This window comes from Puntigrus tetrazona, chromosome 1 (genome assembly GCF_018831695.1).
Source record: "Puntigrus tetrazona isolate hp1 chromosome 1, ASM1883169v1, whole genome shotgun sequence".
In the NCBI taxonomy this organism is placed as follows: Eukaryota; Metazoa; Chordata; class Actinopteri; order Cypriniformes; family Cyprinidae; genus Puntigrus; species Puntigrus tetrazona.
In genome coordinates this window covers 6,092,657-6,119,220 of record NC_056699.1, presented here as the reverse complement: position 1 = coordinate 6,119,220, position 26,564 = coordinate 6,092,657, and the positions used below count along the sequence as shown (strand labels likewise).

At 38.2% G+C, this 26,564-nt stretch overlaps 3 protein-coding genes across 3 annotated transcripts; 1 reads left to right on the top strand and 2 right to left on the bottom strand.

Moving 5' to 3' along the window:
• Positions 1 to 5,695: 5,695 nt before the first annotated feature.
• zgc:77849 (UPF0472 protein C16orf72 homolog) lies at positions 5,696 to 11,360 on the bottom strand. Its single transcript, XM_043242171.1, has 4 exons — positions 10,986 to 11,360; positions 9,738 to 9,818; positions 7,483 to 7,758; positions 5,696 to 6,868 (listed from the first exon to the last, which is right to left on the bottom strand). The coding sequence occupies exons 1-4, from the start codon at positions 11,179 to 11,181 to the stop codon at positions 6,627 to 6,629; spliced, it is 795 nt and encodes a 264-aa protein (XP_043098106.1). The 5' UTR covers positions 11,182 to 11,360; the 3' UTR covers positions 5,696 to 6,626.
• An 880-nt stretch (positions 11,361 to 12,240) lies between these two features.
• abcg2b (ATP-binding cassette, sub-family G (WHITE), member 2b) lies at positions 12,241 to 19,245 on the top strand. Its single transcript, XM_043241882.1, has 16 exons — positions 12,241 to 12,561; positions 12,645 to 12,823; positions 13,416 to 13,475; positions 13,566 to 13,683; positions 13,872 to 14,027; positions 14,711 to 14,868; positions 14,999 to 15,150; positions 15,634 to 15,717; positions 15,838 to 15,977; positions 16,187 to 16,338; positions 16,424 to 16,513; positions 16,865 to 16,989; positions 17,112 to 17,266; positions 17,362 to 17,451; positions 17,586 to 17,638; positions 17,869 to 19,245. The coding sequence occupies exons 1-16, from the start codon at positions 12,550 to 12,552 to the stop codon at positions 18,014 to 18,016; spliced, it is 1,872 nt and encodes a 623-aa protein (XP_043097817.1). The 5' UTR covers positions 12,241 to 12,549; the 3' UTR covers positions 18,017 to 19,245.
• A 145-nt stretch (positions 19,246 to 19,390) lies between these two features.
• On the bottom strand, positions 19,391 to 24,872 carry fscn1b (fascin actin-bundling protein 1b). Its single transcript, XM_043241988.1, has 5 exons — positions 23,446 to 24,872; positions 22,480 to 22,636; positions 21,983 to 22,104; positions 21,720 to 21,890; positions 19,391 to 21,214 (listed from the first exon to the last, which is right to left on the bottom strand). The coding sequence occupies exons 1-5, from the start codon at positions 24,269 to 24,271 to the stop codon at positions 21,009 to 21,011; spliced, it is 1,482 nt and encodes a 493-aa protein (XP_043097923.1). The 5' UTR covers positions 24,272 to 24,872; the 3' UTR covers positions 19,391 to 21,008.
• Between the last annotated feature and the right edge of the window lie 1,692 nt (positions 24,873 to 26,564).

Sequence of the window (26,564 nt, the reverse complement as noted above, 5' to 3'; positions counted from 1 at the left end):
TGTGTCACCTCTGACGGCCCGATCCTTATTTGCAGGCTGGCTCTTGCTTTCGGGAACAAGCGTTGACTCATCCACATCGCAAATCACGGCAAAAATCTGTGCATGTGTATTCAAGACTTTAGTATGTAGACCATCTAAAGATACTTTTGCATTTGTGCAATAGATGTTTCCATAGACGTTAAGAGTTCTTTGTGAAATCACAGATGCTAAGAAAGATTTAACTGAAATGTTACCCTGTTAAAATGACCAGCATATGCTGGTTAGGTATGCTTTAAAGCACGGAAGCTGGTTTAAGCTAGTTAAGCTGGTCCTGAGTAGAGACCGGTTGCTTAGGACCAGTTATCTAACCAGCTCAAACCAGCTTCCATGCTTCAAAGCATACCTCACCAGCATATACCGATTTACATGACCAGAACATCTTTTCATGCTGTTTTTTGGCATAAACAGATGTGGTCACAACAAACTGTTGTTTTATGGAAAATATATGCATGAATATTCTAATTAACTTCAACCACATAAGGGAGAGTAAATGAACATGGCAGATTTTAACATTTTTGTGAGTACTGTGAATGTAAAATGTAATTCTGAGTCACAAAATCTTAGAATCACCCCTTATAAATCACCAGCAGCCTTCAGCCTGTGCCATATATACACAGTTTTTATGACTCAAACGTAACTTTTTCCTTGAGATATTTTGCTATTCCACTCCACATACACCTACAGCCTTTCCCGAATCAGAAAGCTTTTTATCAAGACTATAAATGCGCTCAAGATTAATCTCTATTTCAATCTCATTTCAAAGTTGCAGCGAACTGGTGACACCAACCGAACGTCAGCACGAATCGTACAGTGACCCCAAAAGCGTATGAGATCAGACTTGCTAAATTTACTACCCTACTAAAGACAGGATGATTCTCTTGAGCAGCTCCTGCGGTCAACATATATTATTCAAAATAGTGCATAGGTCCATGCTGAGTCCTGTGACTGTATGAGTGTGTGTGTGTGTGAGAGAGAGAGAGAGAGAGAGAGAGAGAGAGAGAGAGAGAGAGAAAAATGTTCTTGCTGTGAAAGCTCTCATCCCAGACAGCACACCCTGCGGGAGATGAAGGGAGAGAGATAGAGGGTAAAAGAAAGAGAGAGAGAAATGGTGAGGAAGAGGAAGAGGGAAAGGGAAAGGGAGTGATCGAGAGTAAAAGAGTGAGAGTGTCTGGGGAATGCAAAACTTGAACTAAAGTTAGCATTTTCTGTCCGTTCTGATAAGTGCTCACCATCTCATAGTCTGTCTGTGTGTGTGTGTGTGTGTGTGTGTGTGTGTGTGTTTGTCTCGGCCAGCTGGTCTAACCCAGATTGAAGAGGAAAAGTTTGTGTCAGATGGAACATTGCTGAGTGGCCTGAAACTAACAAAGCGGTTTTAGCCAAAAAAAAAAATTATATTTTACATTTTAAAAAATAAAAAGATGTTTCAATCGATAAAAGGCCGCTCCACATTATGAGACGCGACGTAATTGAAGTCTGTGCATGAAAGAGCAAAGCTCGTCTTTGCTCTCCACAAGAGAAAAATCTGACTTTCTCATCATCTGCGTGCCGATACGGAAAGCCATCTATGTGGTCTTTGTGACTATAAAACTATTCTCAAATCAAAGAATATTGTAAGATAAGAATAAAAAATTAGAATAAAACTTAAATATGCCCCGAAATATAATACAGAACAGATGGTGTTTTCAAAAAATGGTGATAATACAATGGAGAAAAAGTGTTTGCAATATATCATAAATGCTAAATCAGTTTAAAGTCACAATGACTTTCAAAACCCATTTTAGATTTGTATAGAGTAAAATTAGAGATTTACTAAAAAATAAAAAATTCAATATGAGTGGGACTTACTAAAATGTTAGAAAAGTTTTATTATCAACAACAACCTAAGACAGTAATACTGAATATTTTTTGCAAGTCACATGACTTTTCTGGGGTTTTTTTTACTACTGGATACAGGTTAGAAAGATTGTTTCTAACAATGCAGATTACATTGCTTTAAATAATTTTTCCATATCTAAAATCACACTTTTAAAAGCCTAAAATAAGAAATAAAATATCTTCACAAGACGTATTTTTAGTTGTTTTGAAGTATTTTTAAATAATCACTTTTTCTATTTTGACTTCATGCACATTACATATGCAATTTATATATCAAATACAAAAATAATTACTGTCTGAGAAGCGTCTTTTAGATACGGACATTTGTGCACAAAGATTCTGGTGATAAAAATAGGCTTTTGTTCACTCTGAGGTGTTTCTGAGATGCAAGTAATTTCACAGAACCAGCCTCGGGGTCTCACTTTGTGTGTGTGGCAGAGATAGAGGCACAGACAGTGTTGCCCTTAGACAGAAGTAATAATATTTCAAAAGTGCTCCCGGGCTTGGTCTCGCAGACCATTCAATACATGAGAGGAACCAAAGTGTTTGTGTGTTTTCAAATGGAACACGGCCAAGGTGGACGAGAAAACTCGGGGTGGGAGAGAAAGAGGAAGAGAGGAACATTCAAGGGATAAGAGAGGGGCTGTATTTGGGTTAAAGGAATAGTCGCCCCAAAATAATCCAAATCCAAAAATAGACATAAAATCTCTCTGATTTTACATCTTCTGATCTTTTACATTGTACAATGGAAGTAAATGCGGCCGCCAAAAAAAAAAAAACTAAAACTGCAAAATTGCACAATGAAAGCGGTTCGTATGGCTTGTGTGATAATGATAAATTTGTGATTAACAGACCAAAATGTAAGTTGTTTTGCTTGAAATCTCCCTGCGGCATTCAAATCTCATTTAAAGGAACAGCTCACCCCAAAAAACGAAAGTTTGCTGAAAATTTACTCACCCTGAGGCCATCCGAGATGTAGATGAGCTTTTTCTTCACTTGAACGGATTTGGAGAAATTTAACATTGCATCACATTAATCCTCCAGTCCAACAATTAATGTCTTGAGCGGCGAGAAGCTGCTTGTTCCTGATAAACAAATTCATTATGTTTTAACAATTTTAAGAAATGGTTTTAAGTGCAAGTACATCCGTTCGTTACACTTAGCTTTTCTCTTCACAAGATGTTAATTGATGTACTGGAGTCGAGTGGATTAGTTGTGGATCGTTGTGATGTTTTTTATCAGCTGCTCATTCTGACGGCACCCATTGACTACAGAGGCTCTACAGTGAGCAAGCAATGTAATGCTACATTTCTCCAAATCTATTCTGTTGAAGAAACAAACGCTAAATACATTTTTATTTTGAGGTGAACTATTAGGCCTGTTCCACGCTGTAGAAAATAATAAAAGGAAATCATTTTCAATTCATTCTGCCTAACATCTCCTTTTGTGTTAGTCAGAAGAGAACCATTCAGGTTTAGAACGACACAAGGGTGTGTAGACGATGGCACAAGTTTTATTTATTTTTTTTTGATGTGCATTATTATGTGTTTGATGTGTATTACAGACGGGCTTCTACAATACCCATTTATCATTCCTTCTCCTCCTCTCTCTCTCTCTTTCCTTCCTTCAACCCACTCGTGGAGCTTTGTTTGTGGTTTTTCTCATTCAGCACAGCACCAGTGAGCTCATCTTCTTCACAGAAATTTATCTCTCCGAGTCCCCTTCCCTCGCTCCGCTTCAAAGAGACAGAAAACCACCTTGCATTGACCCCTTTCCACGCCAAAACTACTTTCAAAAGATGCTTTTACCTCATTTACACACAATCTCTGTCGAGAAGACGCGATCTGCAAGAGCAATTTGGTGTTTTTGACGGATTTGATTTTCCACGCTCTCGTCGTCACGCTCCTTTGTGTTGTTGACTGCTGCCCTCTAGCGGCGGCCGCGCGCCATTGCGCCGCAAACGGTAAAAAAACAGCCTCGGTTTCTCTCCGCGAGGAAGGATAAATATTACTTCTAGATATGTAACGTGTTGCTATGGTGATGGGCTCACGGTCCTCTTTACCCGAGAAGCGAAGATGATTCGGAGGACAGCCGCGTGAAGGAATGCGGAGCCGATGACAGTGTGTGGCGAGCGGCGGGCTGTTACCATAGTAATAGGGGATCGAAGCGCGCGTGCACGCAAAGCGTCAACGCTTATTTTATCAATGAAACAACAGGTTTCGCGCGAGAGCGGAGGAGGAATGGGTAAAACGGGTTCAACAGAACAACAAAAAAGAAAGGTGTGTTGAATTTAAGAGCGTCTTACAGAGATAGCTCGCCCGAAAAAAACGAAATCTCTGTCATCACTTCAACCTCGCCGTTTTCCAAAGCCGTGTTGTTTTTTTCAATTTACCGTCGAGCGCATAAAAATATATAAGTGTTTTGCAGAATAAACCATTCGGTTGCATTGACATCGAATGGTCAGCGAAGTTTTCAGATCAATAAAAATGGACTGTTCGACTCTCGTTTCTGAAGTCGTGCTGCAGGTTTGTGTCGTTATTCACTCGTTTGCCGAGGCACAGTCGTCTTGTGAACCGATTCACCGGAATGTTCCGGAAATCAGGATTTTCGCTCAGCAGCGCTTTTCCTGTCTATGCAATCTTATGGCTCCAGAAATGTAGTTTTATACAGAATATTTTTAATTGCGTTATTTGAATTCTAACGTAAGCAAGCATGTTGGTGAGAAAATGTTATATGCGTTCGGATCAGGTGAAGAAACGTATTGCATTTCTTTTTATACTGCTTCTTTGTGGGTTATCTGTTATATATATATATATATATATATATATATATATATATATATATATATATATATATATATATTATATACGTGTGTGTGTGTGTGTGTGTAGTCAATTTTAATTTTTGGGCTAATTAGTATAATTTTGAAATAAAGTTTGAAGTCATTGTCACTGCATGGATAACACATCTCAGTAGATTCTTTCTAGTAGACTTTCTGTCATTTTAATTACTTTTTATAGTACTGGTGGCAAAAACTATATGGTAACCCAATAACACAATATTTTCATTTTTGTGACTACTGTATAGTTATGTTGCATTCAAATGGGATATTTTCCAAGTTTACGAAGCAGCTTTCTAAAAATCAATTCTGTGAATTGTAGACATATACTTACAGAATTTATTAAACAGTAAAGCTAGAAGGGTATTAAATCAAAAAGTTACAAGTTAAAGGGATAGTTTATCCCAAAATGAAAATTGTTTTATGCACAAATGTCGTTACAAAACTATGACTTTCTTTGTGTGAAACATAACGAGATATTAAGTGACATATTGTCTCCTGCCAAACATTGTCAGCAGTTCGTTGAGAACTACCCGATTTGACATTCGATTCTACCAGTTCTTTCCACAGAACTTATTTCTTTGCACTTTCCGTTCTATTAAATCCTGTTAACTGTCCTTTATACTTCCAGGACGTTGGAGGTGAAAAAAAACAAAAATGGTTGCAATTGTAGATAGTATTGTGGCCACATATCACCAGCCTATGGAGTCACATTCACAGAGCGTTTGAACACAGCTGAACACATGGGCACAAGCAATCATTATAAAAGCATTGTTATTGGCAGCTGTTGTTCACAGATTGTCAAAGGAACAGTAACAGATTGCGCTTTTGATACAACAGAATGTGCATTCAGTATATTAGCATTTTAATCTAGTTTAAGCATAAAATCCTATTCGGTCACAAATGTGACTCGGATGACAAAGGTAGCAGAAAAAGAGGTAGTTAAAAGCTTGATTTCTTTAATGCAAGAATCATTATTGTACATTAACAATTCAATGGTCTCTGCACAGCTTTTTTTTTACAATATGTACCACAAGTCTATGTCAGCACCTACAGGTATTTACATTACATAATGTTACATTGGAGACAAAGGTGCTGGGGAAAAGAGCGACAGAAGAGGATGAGCGAAAAAAAAAGATGGATGTTCAGGAAGAATGAAGGGAAATTACTGAAGAAAAACGAGAGTGATTGAGAGATGTGCATGACAGCGGACGTATGGCTATCACAGCACTTGTGCCTGCTGCTCGAGCAGAATTAAGAGAAAGCAAAAAAGAAAAAGAAAAATCATGAATAACATTGTCAATAATATTAAAATAAAACTTTTGTTGCTTTTCAAAGCCGCAGCGTGGTAACTGAGAGCTGGGGCAGTGACAGGTGCTGGAGGAAGAGGCAGGTACCACACACACTCACAAACACACTCTAACACAAAACTCATCAGTCGTTCACTCACACACATCAAGTACTTGTACACACACGCAATCAAACAGACATTGCTCATTATGTTGCGAACATGCACACGAAAATGTTTTCTTGTTCCTGCGTTCGATCGCATCTCAGTTCAGCCATAACGCAACCTCACACACACACACACATACACACAATCAACTCACGCAGCAATATAGTGAATGAGGGTTGTGTGTTTGTCGACAGGATCCTATGGAAGGGCACTTAGGCCTCTGCACTGAACACCGTCTCCCACCGATCACCTCAACTGGGCTCTGTAGACCAATCAGAGAATGTGCTGGGCTGTGGTGAGCACTGTTATTGGCTGCTTTTATTTCCTGGTCTGAATAAAGATGGGAGGATGACTGAGGAGTGGCATTTTATTCACGTATTACGCAGTTGTTGTCGTCGTCGTCTTTTTCTTAAGAGCTCAGATCATCCTATTGCGTTTGTGAGTGGGCGAGTCTGTTATGACATCATTGCACTGGGCGGAGCTTCGTTTCCGAGTTCCGTTGTCGAGGTGGAGTGCCATCTCCTCGGCAATGAAAGTGTTGAGGTCCACGTCGTGGAGACCGTTTCGACGGCGACTGGGGGCGGAGCTGGCACTCAGGTGTGTGGGTGAACCTGGGGCTCCGGAGCGCATACTGATACTCGCCATGGCTCCGCTTAGACCTTCAACACACAGGTAGGAAAACATGAAATACAAATGACCTTAACATGCATTTCACAAACCTTCAATCAAGACAACACGCTTCCTCTGTGTGTTCATTTTCAACATCAAATCAAAAATGGTTGAAAATAGTCTACAGAACCGTCACACACGTATAAACTCAAGTCCCAGCAATCTGAATTAAGTAATTGGAACAAATATTTCACTTGTGGCCAGACTGAATTAGAACGAGGGAGTAAATTAATAAAACAAGGAAACAAATTATTCATTTGTGGCCTCAATACATATATTTTTGCCTTAATGTCATGTGCAGGGTTTTGTAAAAAAAAGAAAGAAAAGAAATTAGCATGTTTGTGCTCAAAAACCTTTGTCAGTGACATTTTGCTGTACTGTACCGTACTTTTTTTTTTTTTTTTTAAACATTTGAACAATACTAGAGGGCCACAAAGCGAGATGCAGTAACAAAATTGCACAAAGCATATTGCCCAAAGCAAAGCAGCACTTTACATTATACGCTTCAAAGATTGTCTTAAGACCCATTTCTTTTCTTTTTAATATGAACGAGAGTTCTGAGATACACACATGTATATAAAATACATACATACAGCACACTCACCATGCAGAGCAATGGCCTCCCTGAAAGGCTGCAGGTCTGTTTCTACAGATGAACTTGTCTCCGAGGACGTGGGTCGGCTTGGCGACACCATTGCAAGTCTTGGCGGAGCCCTGGAGCTACGTGGCGGTGGGGCTTTACCACAGAGGAAGCTGATAAGATCCTCACGCCGAATAGTCCGCCTCCTTTTCTTCACCCATGCTAGGACATCTTTGTTTCGTCTCTGATGACCGATCTGAATACCCAACTCATAACTCCTCTGATGGGCATCAACACTCTCTGGGAAAAGAAGAAAAAAAAAAAAAAAAACTTGGCATGAGTATTTCTGTATGCATGTCAGGAATCAGCCCAGCTGCATCAATGTCTCCTAGTGTTTTATGCCCAATGATGTCAGTCTCATTTAAAAATTCTAATAAGGGCTTTTGATTTCAGAAACTGTAATACGGCATCAAGCAGAGAGCAAAGACTTTATGTGAAGAAACAGAGCAGCAGGTAAATTATTGCTGATAATTAAAATAGGAAGCTTTTAATAACATAATTACGTAAAGGTTACATCACCAACTTCTAAAGCAATTGCGCAACACCATAAATTTTCATTCTGCCAGAAACAGCGGCATCATCTCCCCAGGAACAGCAGCCACTGTTCCTTCAACATATTATTTTCAATCCATAATAGGCAACAAATAAACTGCCTCAACCATAACTGACAGGCATGAAGATTTGTTTCAATTGACAGGGTTTCCATTGCCAGGCTGGAACCAGGTTGAAATGAATTATATGCTTACAAAATCTTGAGATGGGGTGCATGAAATGATTCAAGAGGAGATAAAAATCTCACCCAGGAGTTTAAGGAAAATTGGGCGGTTTTAGAAAAAAATTAATTCTGGTTCAGTCAAAGTTCGGACTGTGAACTTCAACGCTAAACTTTTTAAACTGATAAACACAGAACACAGTGAGGTAATCAGGTAATCGCACTTGAACTGACCACCTCCTACATGCTTCAAGAACTTCTCACAATGGATAACTTGCAAAATCAGTCATAGGTAGGCAGCGATCTCCGGTAAACTGATCAAACAAACACTCCCTGTTCCTGACAGCTCTTAAAAGTCAAATTATTCACATGACACATCTGACAACCTCCCCTCCACATCATTTCTCACTAGCCCAAACAGACAAACATCTGAATGATGACTCAAGTTTTGCTAGCAGTCAATGCCGTGCACATGTCAGTGATGAGTTTAAGGTCTCATAACTGCAATATAATTAAACAACTACTCTAGGCTGTGAATAAGGCTGTCTGTTACAATCAGAGAGATTCTGTCTGAAGTGAGGGATAAATCAATAGGATTTTAAGAACTGCGGGCGGCCATACTGTTGCTAGTCTCAAATGTATGAACAACACTGGGGGGTTTTTTCACAAGCAAACAAGTGTTCTCCATTATAAAGAAGTTTCTGGGAAGAAAAACTGTTGTTTTTTCTGCGTGTTATGAAATGAGTCTTATTTGTGAAATGAGTGGTTGAAATGCTTGCTTAACTGATTCAATATAAGTGTTCCACAGCCAAACCCTTTCACCATTAGTCCATTTTGCTTTAACCAAGATTGATTCGCATGATCGACAAACTGACCACCAAACAGCAAATCATTTACTAATAACTCATATTGTTACTTAAAGATACATTTTAGTACCATTTGAAAAAGTACCTCCCAAGTAACAGTTTTGCACTTATTTCTTATACAACAAATGACACTGCTCCTTACAGCCTGCTCTCTAAAGCTATTGGTCATTCCCACCAACAATGAGAGCTGTAACAATAACTACAAAGTTCTAATTTTAATTATAACTTCCATGAGAACAGGGAAGACTACAAATAGAACATATCGCTTTCGGAACTACCCCCCTCCCGAATGATGAATGATAAAAACCCATTTAGAATCTACCTGGCTTTAAAGAGCTCAAGCATTTAAAGCGACAGGCGACAATTAAAAAGTGTGCTTATAACACGAATGTCACCATCGGTACGGACACTGGTATGGTATGTATCGGTGTGGACTCTAATATGCTTATTTTCTTTAATGCGAAAAGGCCCGTTGCGATTAAAAGCAGGAACACCTTTAATCGAACGAAAGAAGAGTGTAATAAAAGAGACTCAGCAATATGTTCACAAACAAAACAGCAAACCGTAATCCGATTAACGGCCACCCAAAAACTGCCAGCTAAAATGCAACAAAATGTTTGCTTCTAAAATTCAAAACTTACCTTTGTATAGGTTAGTGACGGCAGTTGCAGCATTTTGAAAGGGAACCCATAAGGAAAGCCCCTGTTGTTGACATACTCTATCTGAAAGAGCGAACAGACAGGAAACGTTTACGTTGCAAGTGGAGATACATCATTTCCTGTCTTAATGTGACATGCATTTAGCTGCTGTGTTCAAAAAAGGCCAAGAAAACACCCAATACAACTAAACCAACATCAGCTTTATATTTAGTACCTTAACAGCCTCTTGCACTGGCTGTGTGTCATGAGATAGCGAGCTGCCTACTTAAACAGCACTTTTGGGCAGCATAAGCGCGCTTGGAATGTTCTAAAAGCGTCTATGATGACCATAAGTGCGGTGTACATGAGCAGCTCTCTATGTTTTGAGACACAGCCATTAATTACACGACGTCTAAATTTGATATGTAGCAAGAGGACTCTACGCCATTTTGTTGAGTAGCTTTAGTGTATCTGATTGTACCGGGTTGTCCAAGCCACAACTTTGACTGTGAAAACGTGCGTTCGCAAATTAAACCAGCCGTGTGGTGTTTTACCCATTTAATGACAAATATGAATAAAACGAGCCCTGACACAATAACTCACAATGTTTCAACTTGGCTTGCTAATCCTGCCTTCGCCATTTTGTTTCGCATACTATTATTATTGTTGAAGAATAATCGCACGTTTCCGTCGGTTCACATCACGGTCTGTATTCCTGTGTGTTTTGATCTACACGCAAGACGTACGAGTTGCTAACAGATGAGTTTTCGATCACAAATCGAGTTATTTTCATCAGATGAACTCCTCCCTGCACTTCGCCATTTTGTTTTGCTGATAGACAACCAGCTGGGTGACGCTTTAAAAATCTTTTAAATATCGCGGAAACGTTTAAACGCATTGTAACTAGTTTTAAGAGTAAACAAAGACGGGCATCCGGCGACATTTCTGGGTTGTGTGCTCACGGAAACTGATTTGTGTGTCAGTTTACGTTGCTCGTCTGCCACTTAGCATCGATGCTAATCTGTAAACGCCACCGACCTTCAAAACAGCCAAATAAGGGGCCTAAATAATCTCGATCGAGCCCTAATTATGCACGTTATTGTAAAACAACTCCTCGGCATCTTAATTATGTCGCATAAGATCGGGTCTGGTAGCTATCCGTTGAGCTTATGAGTTAGTGTCCTTTGTTTGGCAGTGTCAGCTAGCCAGCTAAGGCTAGCTCTCAGTGACTTTTTATTACATATCTCGCACCTTTATACAGTTGTGCGACGGCGGTGGCGGAGTTCTGGAAGAGATGCCAGAGTTTTTGTTGACTCTGCTCGGTCTCCTCCTCGCTCGGTTCCTCTTGCTCGGCCTCGGCTAGGCACTGCCGCTCCCATTTGGAGAACCAGTGCTCGGGTCCGTGTTCCTGGATCTCCGCTTCCCCCTCCTCCTTCTTCTCCTCCATGGCCACAAAAAACACTTAAACCGCTACTGTAATGCTCTAACGTTCGCGTAAAAAGTTCTCCGTGGTGATTAAACCCGGCCGTGGTCGATTGTCGGCGGCGGCCTCATCGACAGCTGTTAGTTTACGTCTGCATCGCGAACGGTGCTTGCACTTCTCCGCCACACAGTCGATGAAAACAACTTAACGTTGCCGAGACGCAAACCCCGCCCGTTGGATTATTCTCGACGCCCATTGGCTGCAGACCCGCGGGGGCGTGGCCGTGCGTCAACGGTTCAACAGTTGATTAGATGCGTAAACTGTCTGTCATCTGTCACGGAGCGACAATGAATGAAGACACCGCCCCAGTTTATGTGAAGTGCCACACCAAATACTTGAGCCTCAAGTACACTGAATAGGAACGCAAGATTGCGCAAGCCCGTAATGAGTCGCTATTCACGCAGCGATTGTCCTTTAAAAAGTCTTTTCCTGTTGCTCTGCTGTTCATAACAGTAGGCGTCTGTTAAACAAAGAAGGGATTTTGATTATACAGCCTGTTGCGATTACCTACTTTGGCCTACAGAGGGCGTCATTATACAAGCACGATGCACATAAACGCATCTTTCGTGCTCAAAAGCCACTTGAAACCAGTCACAAACAGGTAGGAAAAGAATTCAGAGATGTATATACAACAAGACTATAGATTTTTTCCTCTAAAACATGACAGGGTCATTCTACATATGAAATAACAATAAAGAAAAAGTTAAAATAAATTCTGATCAGATCTACATAACATTATATGTGCATTTATTATTGTTGCGTAAAAAAACAGTGATGATATAAACAGATCTTACTCAAGTAAATTTAATTTATTTACTATTTAACCTAATTACTGGCCACTTCTGGATAAAAACATAAAAGTGAAATAAAAATTCCTCAAAGTCAGATGTATCATACTTTTTTTTTCTTTCCTATAAAAAAAAAATTGATAATCAAGAAAATCTTAGTTACTTCAGTTCAGTTAATGTTTATTAAAAAAGTAAAAAATTTTGTATATATTTCAGACATTTGTGCTGCAAACTATCAATCATGTGACAGAAGGCATGGAGAAACGTGCTTATTTAAAAAAATATAGTAGTCTCAGTTAAATTAAACCTTTCAATGAGCTACATTGCATTTCACTAAAACTTTAAGCATGTAGATAGTAAAAATGTTGCTAGAAGACCATTAACATTAAAATTAGTGTAATTTCTTTCCTATAACGTGTAAACATGTGACGTTTTTAAACTATGTTATAAGTTGTTTCATAAGTGCAGGAGTTACATAGCAGCCAGTGTTACGTAGAACCGGGGCAGCCAAGGACTTTGACAGGAGACGCACCGTGATCCCTGTATGGAGTATAAGGTCCTGAAAGGGTGGAGCATCAATAGACTTAAATGTTCGTTCCACCTGGAAGATTGTGACCCTTTCTCTCCACTCTGCTTCAGTCGCTCCATGGATGTGAATGCACTAAAAATGTTGCCCGTCGGGAAAGCGACGGCACAAAAGTGTGGGTAAAAGTGCCAGGCCCAACTCTGACATACCAGAATATTCAGTACTGCATTAGAGAAAGCCGTGGACTGTGCCGCAAGAGAGGACCTGAGCGAGAAATCCTGAAAAACGCCAGGTTAGTTTCTGTGTGTGTGTGTTTTTTTTTTTTGTGCGTTAGAAAAAGTTAAAGCAGATGTTTCATAAAAGCTGACGTCTCACACAGACCACATTAGGCAAAATCCATTCGCTTTGCATGTGTATATGACTGCCTTTCTATGCGTTTAGTGTTTTTATATCCGGAAAGGAAATGTTTTGTGAATTATTTATCCAGAGTTTAGATGTTTAGAGATTAAAATAAAAAAGGAGATCTGAAATTGTAATTCTCCATAGTTTTTGTGTGTTATTGTGTTAAATTATACTGTTTTACTATTTTTCATCATAAATGTAAATTTGTAACATTAACTGATTAACTTATCCTTAAAATTAAATGCATCCTTATCCTTAGAATTAATAAAAGTATTAATTATCTTTTATATATCTAGTGTATATAAAATATAATAGCTGTAATTTAAGGAAGTATTTCTGATTTAGTATTTAGTATTTTAATTCATGAAACCTAATGGTTCTGGCATATAAATATTTATTTTAGATGCCGTCACATACAGCACATTTTTATGTTATTTGATAAACATGTTTATAGTGCACCGTTTTGCTGTTTGCTGTTTTAGTGGAGTCATGAAAACTGGCCTGAATGCAATCATGGGAGCAACGGGAAGCGGAAAAACATCGTAAGACGCCAGCAGGATCAACAGAACATAGAAACTCATGCTCTCTGGCGCCTACGATCAATTTCTAACCTTTATTTTTGTTGCGTGAAGGCTGTTAGATGTGATCGCTGGAAGGAAGGATCCGCGTGGTTTGCGCTCAGGTCAAGTTCTGGTTGACAACAAGGTCGTGACCTCTGACCTCCGTCTCATGTCTGCGTATGTCGTACAGGTGAGAATGCTGGATTTTACAGTCAGTAGTGAGTACTCTGTACTCTTGTGTGGCACACAGGGAAGGCAATTGTGTAATAGAAATATTTTTGTCTTCTGTTCAAGAGTCTTTTGCTTAGCCCGGAATCAAACACGTTCATTTAATCATTTTAATTCTCAACATTTTCTTTGATCTGTGTCTGTCTGTAGGATGATATCCTGATGGGCACGCTGACTGTGAGGGAGAATCTTTTATTCTCTGGAAATCTGCGGTTGCCAAGGAAACAGTATTCCACTGCTGATAAGGAAAAAAAAGTGGAGAGCATCATCCAGGAGCTGGGATTAGAGGACTGCGCAGACACCAAGGTTAGTCACTGACGCCACTGATGCTTTTAGGTCCAGCTCTTTTAATTTAGTTTAGAAGGAAACTATTTAAAGAGACATTGTCTTGAAAAAACCACTTATTCATTTTGACAATTTTTTTGTACAAAAAATGTAACTGTATATTAAAAATGTGTTTATTAATTTGGTGTAGCCTTGTTTTTAATTTAGTTTGTTTAGTTTTTTAAAGAGTAGTGAAATATATATATATATATATATATATAATAATTTAATTATGATTTTCTATATATATATATATATATATATATATATATATATATATATATATATATATATATATATATATATATATATATAGAAAATCATAATTAAATTATTCATTATTGAAAAATGTATAATTGAAACATAAAAGGAAAATATGAAGATCTTGGTATGGTAGAAGCTATTTGATGTATTAATAATTCAAAAATCCTTTAACCTAAAAAATAAAAATGTTGATAATTTTTTTATTTAAATAGAATGTAATTTAAATAAAGGCTTTCAAAAATATTTAGACAATTAATGTTTTTTTTTTCTTTCTTGAAATATTACCAAGGGATTTGACAGACATTGCTACATAATTCTTATCATAATTCCTAGTACGTATTTAAAGATGTTATTACTGTGCAAAAAAAGTACTAATTGAAATAGATATATCTTTCTTCAAGATTGGCACAGAGTTTCTAAGAGGTGTGTCAGGAGGAGAAAGAAAGCGCTGTAGCATTGGTATGGAGCTCGTTACGTCTCCTACACTTCTGTTCCTGGATGAGCCGACCACAGGCCTCGACTCCAATACAGCTAACAGCATCATTGCTCTGTTGCACAGGTACAAACTTATTTTAATAACCCTCCATCGGCCAGCTAATTGTGTACATCATATAGTTCCCACATTACCACTTTCACGTAATTTTATGTTATCACTTCAACTGTCCTCTTTCTCTCTTCTGGTGATTCAGCTTGTCACGGGGTGGTAGAACTATAATTTTCTCTATCCACCAGCCACGTTACTCAATCTTCAGGCTCTTTGATCACCTGACACTTCTCCATAAAGGAGAAACTGTTTATGCTGGTCCTGCCGGCAAAGCCATGGACTACTTCCAGAATCTGGGTAAAATATATCAATGCATTTGGTATGCTGTTGATATGAATATGAATGAAAGGAAAACTTTAAATCTGAATGATCTTATCCACTTCAATGTTCAATAATATTACTATTTTTGGACACTAGGAAGTAAAAAAATTCCTTGTAGTTCCATATAAACACTGTGACATACAAATATAGCAATACAGTATATGTTGTATTTATTTATTTATTTTTTTGATCAACAACAGAGAAAATGTACATCTTGCAGTTTGAAAAAAAAGGTGCCAGGGTTGCCAGAGTTTAATAAAAATCAACCAAAAACGAGTAGCCTTTTTGCTTTTGCAAACACAAAATACTGCAGTATTCCATAAAATATTCAGTTGCTAGTATCTTTCCCATTTTTTATCGCTATATAACAGAAAAGTAATAACTATGTGTATTGTTTTTTGACAATATAAAACAAATTCACTATTCATATCCATTATTATTTTCTCCTCCGTTGATTAGGTTATACGTGTGAGGCTTTTAACAATCCCGCAGATTTCTTTCTGGACATAACAAATGGGGAGGCCCATTCTGCAGTGTCAACAGGTGATACATGCAAACATGAAAGGATGTAAATGAAACTAAGGCATTATAAAGTAATAAACGTTTTGTGGTATTGTTCAGTCACGTGGCTCAGTGAATGAAAAGTTTCTCTCTGTTCCTCAGAGAAGTCACTGGCTGAGTTTTACAGGGAGTCTCACTACTGCGCTGCTGTCAAAGACGAGCTGAAGTGTATCACTGGACCATCAGATCCCTCACCTGAGACCAAGAGCAAGGCAGCATATGCCACTTCATTTTTCTACCAGGTAAGAAAGGACCTAAGAAAAAAGCGTTATTTTTGTTTGTGTGTTCAGTAAATGATTAACTGGTACATTATCTTGACCTGTTGTTCAACTTTGGCTGTTATCGGGTCAGTTATGGGTGAAGGGAACAGTGAGCCATAAACCTTGTCTTTCAGATAGTTTTTTTGTGTGTGTATGCATGTGTGTGTGCTTACATGTGTGTTTGTATGCAGTTAAAGGTGGTATGCTGGAGGACAATGCTGAATGTTGTCAGGAATCCTCAGACCTCGTATGCTCAGATGGCAATGAACATTCTCTGTGCTCTGCTGATTGGACTCATCTACTACCAGATGCCTTTAACTCTTCCTGAAGCCTTGCAGAACAGGTGCTGATAGATTCATGCTTCCATGCATCCATCTATCAGTCCATCTATTCTTCATTACAGTGTGTGTGTGTGTGTGTGTGTGCAGGATTGGAGCATTCTTCTTTCTCATCATCAACATGGTGTTTGGCAACCTTTCAGCAGTTGACCTCTTCATTAATGAAAGAGCGATCTTTGTGTGAGCATAACATTAGCAATTATGTCAAGTCACTCTTGTTTCTATATCACTTATGCTTTCAATGTTATTTTAGAATTATATATTCAATATTATAGCATTTAATATTATTTTTTAAGATTTTTAGGCCTTTATCTTTATATTTATATAAAAAAATTTAAATAAAAATTTTAGTACAGATTTTATTTTATTTTATTTTATTTTATTTTATTTTATTTTATTTTATTTTATTTTATTTTATTTTACAACATTGCAAATCATGTGCCCAGATTCTGTATGTATGAAATTAAACTTCCTTTCATTCATTTTTCGTTTCCAAAACCAAGTAAGTCTGTTTATTTGCATGTGTTTTAGGCATGAGAACTCTGGGGGATATTATCGTACATCTGTGTATTTCCTATCCAAGGTGTTTGTGGACCTGTTACCAAATCGCATTGTGCCGATTTTCATCTTCTCCAGCATTTGTTACTACATGATGGGTTAGCACACATAATACAATATTAGTATGCTAAACATGTCATTTAAACTATCAGTAGCATATATTCTATACTAAATAAAACATGAACATTCACAGTAGGCGTCCGTATATATTTGTGAACAGGGTTGAATCCGGCATTCACGTCCTTCCTGTGCTTTGCTTTGACCATGTCCATGGTCAGTCTGGCAGGAGTCAGCTTGGCCTTCCTGGTCAGTGCCAGCGTGAACACTTTCGCCATTGCCAACGTTCTCATTGCCATGCCTTTCGTCTTCATGATGGTCAGAATTCAAACACGCAGACTTATGTTACTAGTTCTTGTTCTCTGCCACCCTCTCTTTCTCATTGGCTCTTTCCTTCTGTCTGTTTGTTGCAGGTGTTCGGAGGATTCCTGGTGAACCTTAACTCCATGCTCAGCTGGCTGTCCTGGCTCAAGTGGGCCAGTATCTTTAGATACGGACTAGATGTAAGGAGATATATGTATCTAATCAAATGCAAAAGTTATTGAATGAAAGAGTGTATCACACGCATCTCACACATTATCAGATTATATTGTATGTAATTGCAGATACTGTGAGTAAGTGTTTTGAACTTTTGCAGGCTGTGACTATAAATGAAATGAAAGGGCTGGTCTTCTACAATGGCAATGCGACGTAAGTTGCTCCAACTACATAAAGTGCAATGACAGTTCAGTTCATAAGTTCACAAAGTTTTATAACTTGAGCTCTTGCATCATGACAGACATATACTACATATACTACCGTTTACAAGTCAGATTTTTCCTTTAAAGCAATTAATGCTTTTTTAACAGCATGCATGCATTATATTGATTAGCACACACATTTTCGACTTACCAGTATTTGATTTCTTTTCTCGCGGTCAGACTAACAGGAGAGATGTATCTGCAGTCTCAGGGGATCGATTACAGTGTATGGGGCTTCTGGCAGAACCAGGTGGCTCTTCTGGGCATCATACTGTTGTGCATGACGTTTGCATACATACAGCTGCGCAGGATCAACCGCTGGAATTAACGCACATGTTCTCCATAACAGATTCACTCATGCACACTATTTAATTTCATAAAATGTTTATTTTATTTTATTGGGTTTGACAAGTTTTTGAAATATGAAATACTTTTTATATATAGTTTAAAAAGGCCATGTTGTGCAACATATCTGTATTCAAAATTCATTATCAGCTATTCAAATGCTTTTCTGCCAAATTTGTTAAAATTATTAAAAGGTAAAGTGACTAAATGTTTCGGATGTGTTCGCTGTTTGTGTAATTGGACTATTAACTTTATAGTTACTGAGATATAACCTTTATGGCATTGTAAATATAGATATATTACATGAAATTTAAGTTCTCAATTCTTTGTGCACATGGTAGGCATGTGCTTCAACCATTTTGGCCCAGTTACACAGACAAGGTTTAGCCTAACCCTTCAATTAGGACATTTAAGCATTTTTTTTTATAAATATGCCTCAATGCATGTTTCTTTCAGCTGAAGGAGCTCAGATTTACATTTTAGACTAGGCTTAAGACTTGTGTGTGAAAGTAGGGAATAATGTAACAAATTTTGTTTTGTTTGTTTTGTTTATTTCTATTTATCACATTAATAAAATGCAAATGCGTAGCCTAACAGTGTGCTTAAGTGAATGCGTGTTAAAATGTTATCCTCACATAGAACATGAGTAACGCAACCACTAGGCGGCAGCAGCGTTCTGAGCAGGACCTTCCTCAATGTCTTCCGCTGCCCTCGTATTAAATACACACACAACTGCAATTTTGTAAGTAGTTTGTATCTATTAACTGAAATTTGACATTCTGTCTTTTAGTTATACATACATACAGCTCACACAGACCATCATAAACTATGCAAGGCATTTGTTTACATTTTAATACAGCGAAAAATAAAATATAATCTGTCTATATCTATAAATCAGTCTGAAGTGGAATATCTCCATCATGTTGCTGTGGTCTCTAAAACTCACAGAAAGCAGCTGCAGACATTTCTTTGTGATTGCCATATAGAATATATTCACATCTGTTAGGTATTAGTAAATCCTTTTGTGTGCTGTGTGTGTGTGTGTGTGAGAGAGAGAGAGAGAGAGACTGTGTGTGTGTGTGTGTGTGTGTGTGTGTGTGTAGTGCCGTTTTCTTGAGTTTCATTCAGAGGCACAGTGTCAGCGCAAAAAATCTTGGAAAACCTCCAAGGTCGAGGTGGAGAGAATTCAGAGGAAAATATTTAAGAACAGAGGCACACAAGATCCAGAAAGACAAAGAAAGAGAAAGAAGAAACACAATCTACTCATATTCGCTTAGAAAATGTCAAATTGTAGTTCTTTTTTTTTTTTATCACTGGTTAACTTCTCTTAGAAGAACTGAAACACACTTTTTAAGTATTTACTTTCTGAAATGTTCTGTTTATTTCATTGTCATGTCCAGTTGCAATGGCACATAATGAGAACAAAATAAAAATGAAGTTCAAAAAAACTGCATTTTCACACCTTAGTGGGAGATCTTATCCCACCGAGGAAGGCACGAACGCTTTGTCTTTTTCTTTCAGCACATTCACATGAAAAGCTTTAGCCGAAAAAGTGCAAATCAACACGTTATCAATGATAGCCAGAGATAGCATAAACACTGTAATGCTGAATACGAGTCATGTAACCCAAAATGGACACAAACACCACAAGTAACAGTTTGACAAACAAATGAAATGCTTCTGACTGATTCTGTGTGTCTGTGTATTTGTGTGCAGGGATATCGAAATGTCTCTCTGATGTGAACAAGCGTATTTCTCCAGTTTTTTTGTGTGACACGGTGCAGCTATTTAAAACCTGGCCTCATTACAGAAGCCAGTTCGCTCTAAAAATGATTTTGCGAACAGGAACAAACCCTATGGCCGAAGGCTCAGCTTATGAGACACCGTTGCATGCCCATTTTGCATAAGCAAATTATTGACCATTATGTAATAGCACATTTCGATTCAAAATTTCCCAGAAACGGATATTATGATGAGCAAAATAAGGCCATGAAAGGATCGAAAGGCAGAGACAGTGACTTGAATCGGCCTACATGATGTGCATTAAACTGCTCAATGTATTTTTGCAAGGTTTCGTGACAGAATTTCACTCCATTAATCGTTTGGTAACACTTTACATAAGCTCACATTTATTAATGTTAAATGTTTATTTAGCATTTATTTATCAGTGTTACTGTTAGTTATTAAAAAATGCACTTACTGTTCATTTGTTAGTTCACAGTGCATTAACTAATGCTAATGCGTACAAATTGTGATTTTAAAAATGTATAGTAAATGTTGAAATTAACATTAACTATACTGTAGAAGAGTTATAGTTCATCTTATAAGTTAAATTAAATCTTATCGTAAAGTGTTACTGCTATCTTTAGTTTGAGCAAATTTCATCATGATTCAGTTCCAGTTTAAACAGTATTTTTTTTTATCAGTACACCATCAGTTTGTGCTTGTCTTAAAGGGACAGTTCACCCAAAATGAAAATTCTGTCATCATTTAGTCTCCCTTGTGTTGTTCCGAACTGTATCTTCTGCTGAACACAAAAGAAGATATTTTGAAGATAGCTGATAAACAAACAATTTTTCGCTCTTGTTTACTTTGGTTGCATTTTTGTTTATGCAATGAAAATCAAAAAGGTTCAGTGCCTTTCGGGGTGTTTTCTTCAAAATATATAAAGTCATACAGGTGTCAGTAATCTGAGGATGAGTAAATAATGTCACAATTTATATTTTTGCCTGAACTATCTATTAACTAATTTAACGAGTTAAGCTAATTTGTGCATTGTGATCATTTGTGCATACTTATACATTCAAATGTGTTTTGTGCCTTGATCCATTAGATTATGCTGAGATATCTTTGTATGTTGTGTTCATATGGATTGCATGTTATCATGTGCTTATTCTGCAGAGAATGTGTTATGTTTACGTATAGATTTAGAGAACACACATGTTTGTTTGTGTGTGTAGATAGCTGAAAGTTTCTCAGTATTCCCACAATGTTGCATCAGCAATGCCCTGGCCCCTGGCTTTAAGCACCCCGGCATGGTCTCCCTTCAGATACTTGCCCTCCTTTGTCTTAATGGCCACTTTATTGTAATCACAGAACTCAAAGTGGAAATAGACAGGTGCGTCACTACTGCTGATCACAGAGCCGTCTGCCTCCACCGTCCAATACTTCCCCGCTGAGTCTGACCAGAGAAATTAGAAAAGAGGTAAGTAACAGACAACGCACCAAAAAAATGATTTCGCAGGGCCCTAAAAAAAGTAAAATGTCTATGATTAAAAATGTCTTTTTTAATGAATTTGGGATATCGTAGGCTTTTCGATTACAAACAAAAATTTCATTTAAGCATTACAATACATTTCAGACAAAAAAAGGAATCCAGAAAAAGTACAACAGAAAAAAATGAATTTAGAAATAAAATAAAAAAAAATTTAACGTGCAAAAAAAATGTATGAACACATATTAACGTTAAATAATTTTATAATATAATTTTTAATTAATTAAAATTATAATAATAATTATAATTTTATTTTAATTATTTAAATGTTACAATAAAATCCAGAAACATTTAAACAGAAAAAAGAATTTGTGAAAAATAAAACAGAAAAAAGTAAACAAATTTGAAAGGGAGCCAAGTAGTTTTTTACATCCTACCAGCAGTTATGGATTGTAGGAGTGCTGTCACTCACCTCTGAGGCTGTAAGCGTTGCTGTTGTACTCTAACTGGAAGACGTCATAGGACGAGCGGTTGGAATCCAGTGTTCCAGTTCCTTGTTTGCGGCAACCGATAAATCCATGTTCCCCACGCAGCACTATCAACGGCCTGTTGATGAGCTTCAACACAAACTCCTCCTGCTCACCTGTGAAACAAACACCGGCCAAAACATAATGTACACGTGCACTGATTCACACATGCGTGACCAAAGTTACAATTAGCCGTTCAGGCACCAACCTGCAGAGTCCACGGCCGCCGCCAGCTGTCCGTTCTTTTTGGCAGCCAGGTATTTACCATTACTGGCCTTCAGAGCGACTTTCGACCCTTTCCACTCGAGATCAAAGAAACAACTGGGGGATCTGGGATAAACAGTTAAAAATCAACATGAAAAATAGTCAAATTTAATTTAGTAAAGTACATTTCTGGTCTTACTGAGCTTGGTACTATATGCATCTATATCTATATATATATATATATATATATATATATATATATATATATATATATATATATATATATTATATATATATATATATTATTGTCTAACATCTTGAGTAAACAGATGACCATGAAACAAACATCTACCCAACGCAAGCTGTTATATTTGCATTCCCTGTTGCCTTTATTAATTCTTCTCGCCATATGCTTCACTCCACGAATATCTTTAAAACTGGCTAATCTGCTTTTCAACCCTGTACCTAGTGTACTGTATTGCAGGCTTTAATTATTCTTACTTAGTGGAGGCTGAGCACTGGATCGCTCCACTCGGGGTGAGACTCCAATACTTCCCATTGCAAGAGCGGAAGGCACAGCGTTTTGTCTCCCTGTCCATCTCCATCTGAAACACCTCCTGGTCGGACTCCTCATCCTGATTGGCTGATAAATCAACCCCTAAAAAACAGTAATTGAGTGAGAGAGTCGGAGAGTGAACTTAGTAGATATTGTGAACACATCTGTACAGCAAAGGTGAAACGTGCCTCTCTTACGTTCAAGAGCTCTTGATTTACATTGTCCCTTAAACGGCATTACTCTAAAGACCACATTTATTTGATCAAAAATACAGTAAAAATAGTCATTTAAAATAATTGTTTTCTATTTTAATAGCCTACATTTAAAAATATTATTTATTCCAGTGGTGGCAATTATTATTATTTTTTTTAATAAGCTATTACTATGAATATTGAAAACAGTTGTGCTGATTAATATAAGGACAACATTTATTAAAATATCTCTTTGATCACTTTTGGAGCAATATGCACTGGGGTAAGTTTTTTTATACTTTAAAAAACACATTGTTACAAATTATTTGTATTACATAATATTATTACAATAATAATAATACTAACAATTAAAAATGTATTCTGCATTAAAATCTCACAGGCACACACATTAAGGTCACACGCCTCATTTTAGGTCATATAATATACCTAAATCCTTTTTATATAAATGTATGTCAAAAAATAATTTCAGGGCTTAAATTAGACCATTTGCGGGTAACAAACAGCTGCAGGTAACCTTTTTTTTTTTTTTTTTCAAGCGAAAGCTGAAACTTAAAATTTTACAATTGAGCAAGCTAGGAAACGTGCAGACTCTGAAATGAGAGGATTTCCCAAAATCAAAAGTTACCCATTTTACTTAAACTCCCACCACATTCGTCCGAGTGCAAACCCGTTATTAAAAGCAAGAGTCAGTCGTCTCACCCTGGCGCATGGAGATGTTTCTCTCGTTGCTGGCGGTAAGCACCACTTGCCCGTGACTTTGCTCGAGGACAAATAGCTCGTCTTTGCCGACGCGCGCGCTCTTGCCAGACTTCATGGTCCCGGTGGGGCCCGTGGGCGCGATGTATTTGCCCGTCGCGTCCCGGAAAGCCACCTTCCCCGCGCGGAACTCCAGCGTGAACCCGGTGCCCGTGCCCGGTTTGGCCGTCAGGGCACCGCTGCACGTGAGGAAGCGGTTGTCGGCGGTCTGCAAGTGATACCGGTGATCCAGGTAGACGAGCGTGAGCAGCGAGTCCACGCCCCACGGCACGTCGCGGTCCACGGCGAGCTCGTTCCTCTCGGACAGGTGCGCGTACCGCTTGCGCGAGATGCTGTACACGTTCACCTGAGGATGGACGGCCAGGTGCACGTTCCATTTCTCCGCGGGCGAGATGCTTTGCGCGAAGCACGCGATCCGGTCCTCGGTCCCGCCCAGGTAGCGCGAGTGGGGCTCGGACTGCAGGGACCACCGGCCGTCGTCGTGGGCGATCACGAGGAACCGACAGTCCGGGCCGGGCTGCTCGCCGTCCGCCGTCACGTTGCCGTCCTTGTCCGTAGCGAGGTAACGACCCAGGTGGCTTTTAATGAACACGGCGTTGGAGTCTCCGTGGTCACCGGACTGCTCCAGCGTCCACACCTGCTTTTTCTTCATGGAGCTCGCCGAGGCGTTGATTTTAAAACCGAACGTCTCCGCTGTCAGGTATTTGTTGTCGGCGTTTATCAGCCCGAACCGAATCACCAGAGTCTCGCCTAATCCTTCAGAAGACATGCTGGAGCTGTTCGGTTGTTACGGTTCGGCGGGAATCGGTGAGCAGCGGTTCCGAGGAGCGGGTGTGACGAGTGTGATGGCGTGAGAGAGAATGGAGAGAGAGACAGAGAGAGAGCGCGTGTGTGTGTGTGCGTGCGTGCGCGTGCGTGTGCGTGATGCTGATATGTAGGTTGCATGTAAACTTTTTAGGCGCCCTGCTGTTTTATTTCACGCGCAGAAGCATCATTGATCTTGACGGCTATTTGCGACACTTGATTTCTGCGCCATTCAAATACAAAGAGTTTAATCCGCTACCTTCCCACGTCATCCCGCTGCTGTTGCTATGGGAAGATATCGCCACATCCTAAATTAAAGCGCCTTCCCTCGTGAAGAGAAGTACACGTTTGAGTTATTAAAATGTGAACGATGTAGTATATCATGTGCGTTAGAATGGAAATCTGTTGCATCTGTTGCAGTGTTGATTTATATTACATACAAGCAACTTGCAGCCTGCATTTATATTATGTATAGGCTAACTGAAGAGCATTTTGGAGTAACATGCAACATGCAACAGAATTACGTTAATGATTTACAAAATAAGTGTAACTGTAATCTGTTAGATGCATAATTAAAATTACAATGAGCAACATCTGAATATTTTCTTCTAAATTGGCACCGACAGCTTCAGGAGTTTAGGACACATAATGAGACATGTTTATTCAATAACTATTTTATTTCCTATTTTGGTTTGGCATCTAACAGTGCCTTGGGTGGAAAACAGTTAATTTACAAATTAAAGCATAAGAACGCGTTATAGCAGCAGCTATAGATTTAATAGCTAGTATCATAGCTATCAAACTTATGATTTTAAAGCTGTATTTAACAATCTCAAAGCATTTTGTGGTGGCTATGCTTTAAAATTCAATTATTATAATTCAAGTGATGAAGGATTTTGAACTGTTGGGTTGGCTACTGTAAGGCTGCTTTGAATGTTTTAAAATGAATTCAGTTTAGAAGAAAATATAGAAATTGATCATTTTACATTTAGAAAAGTAATGGAATGTACTTGCATTACTTTTATAAAGCTTGAAATAGTTTTTTAAGCAGGCTAACTTGTAATCTGTAACCTATATACTTTTTTAAAGTAACCTTCTCAACACTGTAACTGAATAATTGTATTGCTTTTGAAATAAGGTAGGCCGCCGCAGTGATGACAAGCATTTATGGTAAACTAAATTTTACATATATTTGTAATTATGCATTTGTAATTTTAAAGCAGGGCAGAAGGTTATAAAAAAACAAAACATGTTCATAAGTGTATTATAAATTAAGAAAGTGTGCATAGCCTACACATTCTGTACAATTAATCAAGGTTTCACTAAAAAATAAGTTATTATGGGTTTACTGCATGCTCTTCTGCCCTTACTAGTCAACTGTCTTTGAACTTAATTTAACAGAGTTTTGCCAGCTAACTTGTTTTTACAGTGTGGATGAGTGAAATCCACAAAAGACAGTTAATGTCCCTTTGTCAAAAATGAGTGGGGTGAAAGGGATACCGAAGAGACCTGCAACAGCTGTCTACCTGTGGCTTTCCACTGAGGGCTCGAGCCTGGTCAGTATGAGAGTCCTTCTGAGAGAGCTGAGCTGAGGTCGCTGCAGTATAAAGACCACCAGGGGGCGCTCATCACGCGCTCTGAGCAGGTTCTAACTCCCCGGATAAAGAAAGTGATGACAAGGAATGTTTAAAAGGCACCGTTGTTCAAATATGAGTTTAAACCAAGGTTATAGTTCTAATTCTATGTCTGCTAGGCCTGTGATAGTCTAGTAGTACTTAAGGCGATGCCTCTATACATTTTACAAATTGCTTAAAGTGCAATACCAGATGACCACCAAAAAGCTTTAAGATGACAAAATGTGTAATTATTTAATTATTGTGATTTAGTCATAGGTAATTTGTGAATGATTCACTATATTTCTGATTGCTTCACGTTCATCTGAAACATAATTTAATGTATATTGGTCTGTTTAGAACAATCAAAACCAGAGAAATGAAGTTTAGAGGAGAAATGCATTGTTGCGTCAGCAAATCAGCAACTTCCATTTTAATTTTTGAAATGGCTTGTTAAGAGCATCATCAGCGTCATTCAAGTAATTATTTTAATACAAAAACAATATAAAAAACACACAAAATGAATTAATTATACCTAAAAATATCCACACTTTAATATTATATGTCGTGGGTTTAACCGTGCCTGTTTGAGAACAGACTCATGCTTTGGATTTATACCATAGATGTTCCCCAAACATATCCTCC

Coding starts and splice junctions, on each gene's coding strand:
- zgc:77849 (XM_043242171.1), bottom strand. CDS start 11,181: ATGGAGGAGAAGAAGGAGGAGGGGGAAGCGGAGATCCAGGAACACGGA. Junction 9,819..10,985: donor CGTCGCACAACTGTATAAAG/GTGCGAGATATG, acceptor TCGCTCTTTCAG/ATAGAGTATGTCAACAACAG. Junction 7,759..9,737: donor CGTCACTAACCTATACAAAG/GTAAGTTTTGAA, acceptor TTCTTTTCCCAG/AGAGTGTTGATGCCCATCAG.
- abcg2b (XM_043241882.1), top strand. Junction 14,869..14,998: donor ATCATTGCTCTGTTGCACAG/GTACAAACTTAT, acceptor CTGGTGATTCAG/CTTGTCACGGGGTGGTAGAA. Junction 16,514..16,864: donor AATGAAAGAGCGATCTTTGT/GTGAGCATAACA, acceptor CATGTGTTTTAG/GCATGAGAACTCTGGGGGAT.
- fscn1b (XM_043241988.1), bottom strand. CDS start 24,271: ATGTCTTCTGAAGGATTAGGCGAGACTCTGGTGATTCGGTTCGGGCTG. Junction 22,637..23,445: donor AAACATCTCCATGCGCCAGG/GTGAGACGACTG, acceptor ACTGTTTTTTAG/GGGTTGATTTATCAGCCAAT. Junction 22,105..22,479: donor CAGTGCTCAGCCTCCACTAA/GTAAGAATAATT, acceptor TGTTTATCCCAG/ATCCCCCAGTTGTTTCTTTG.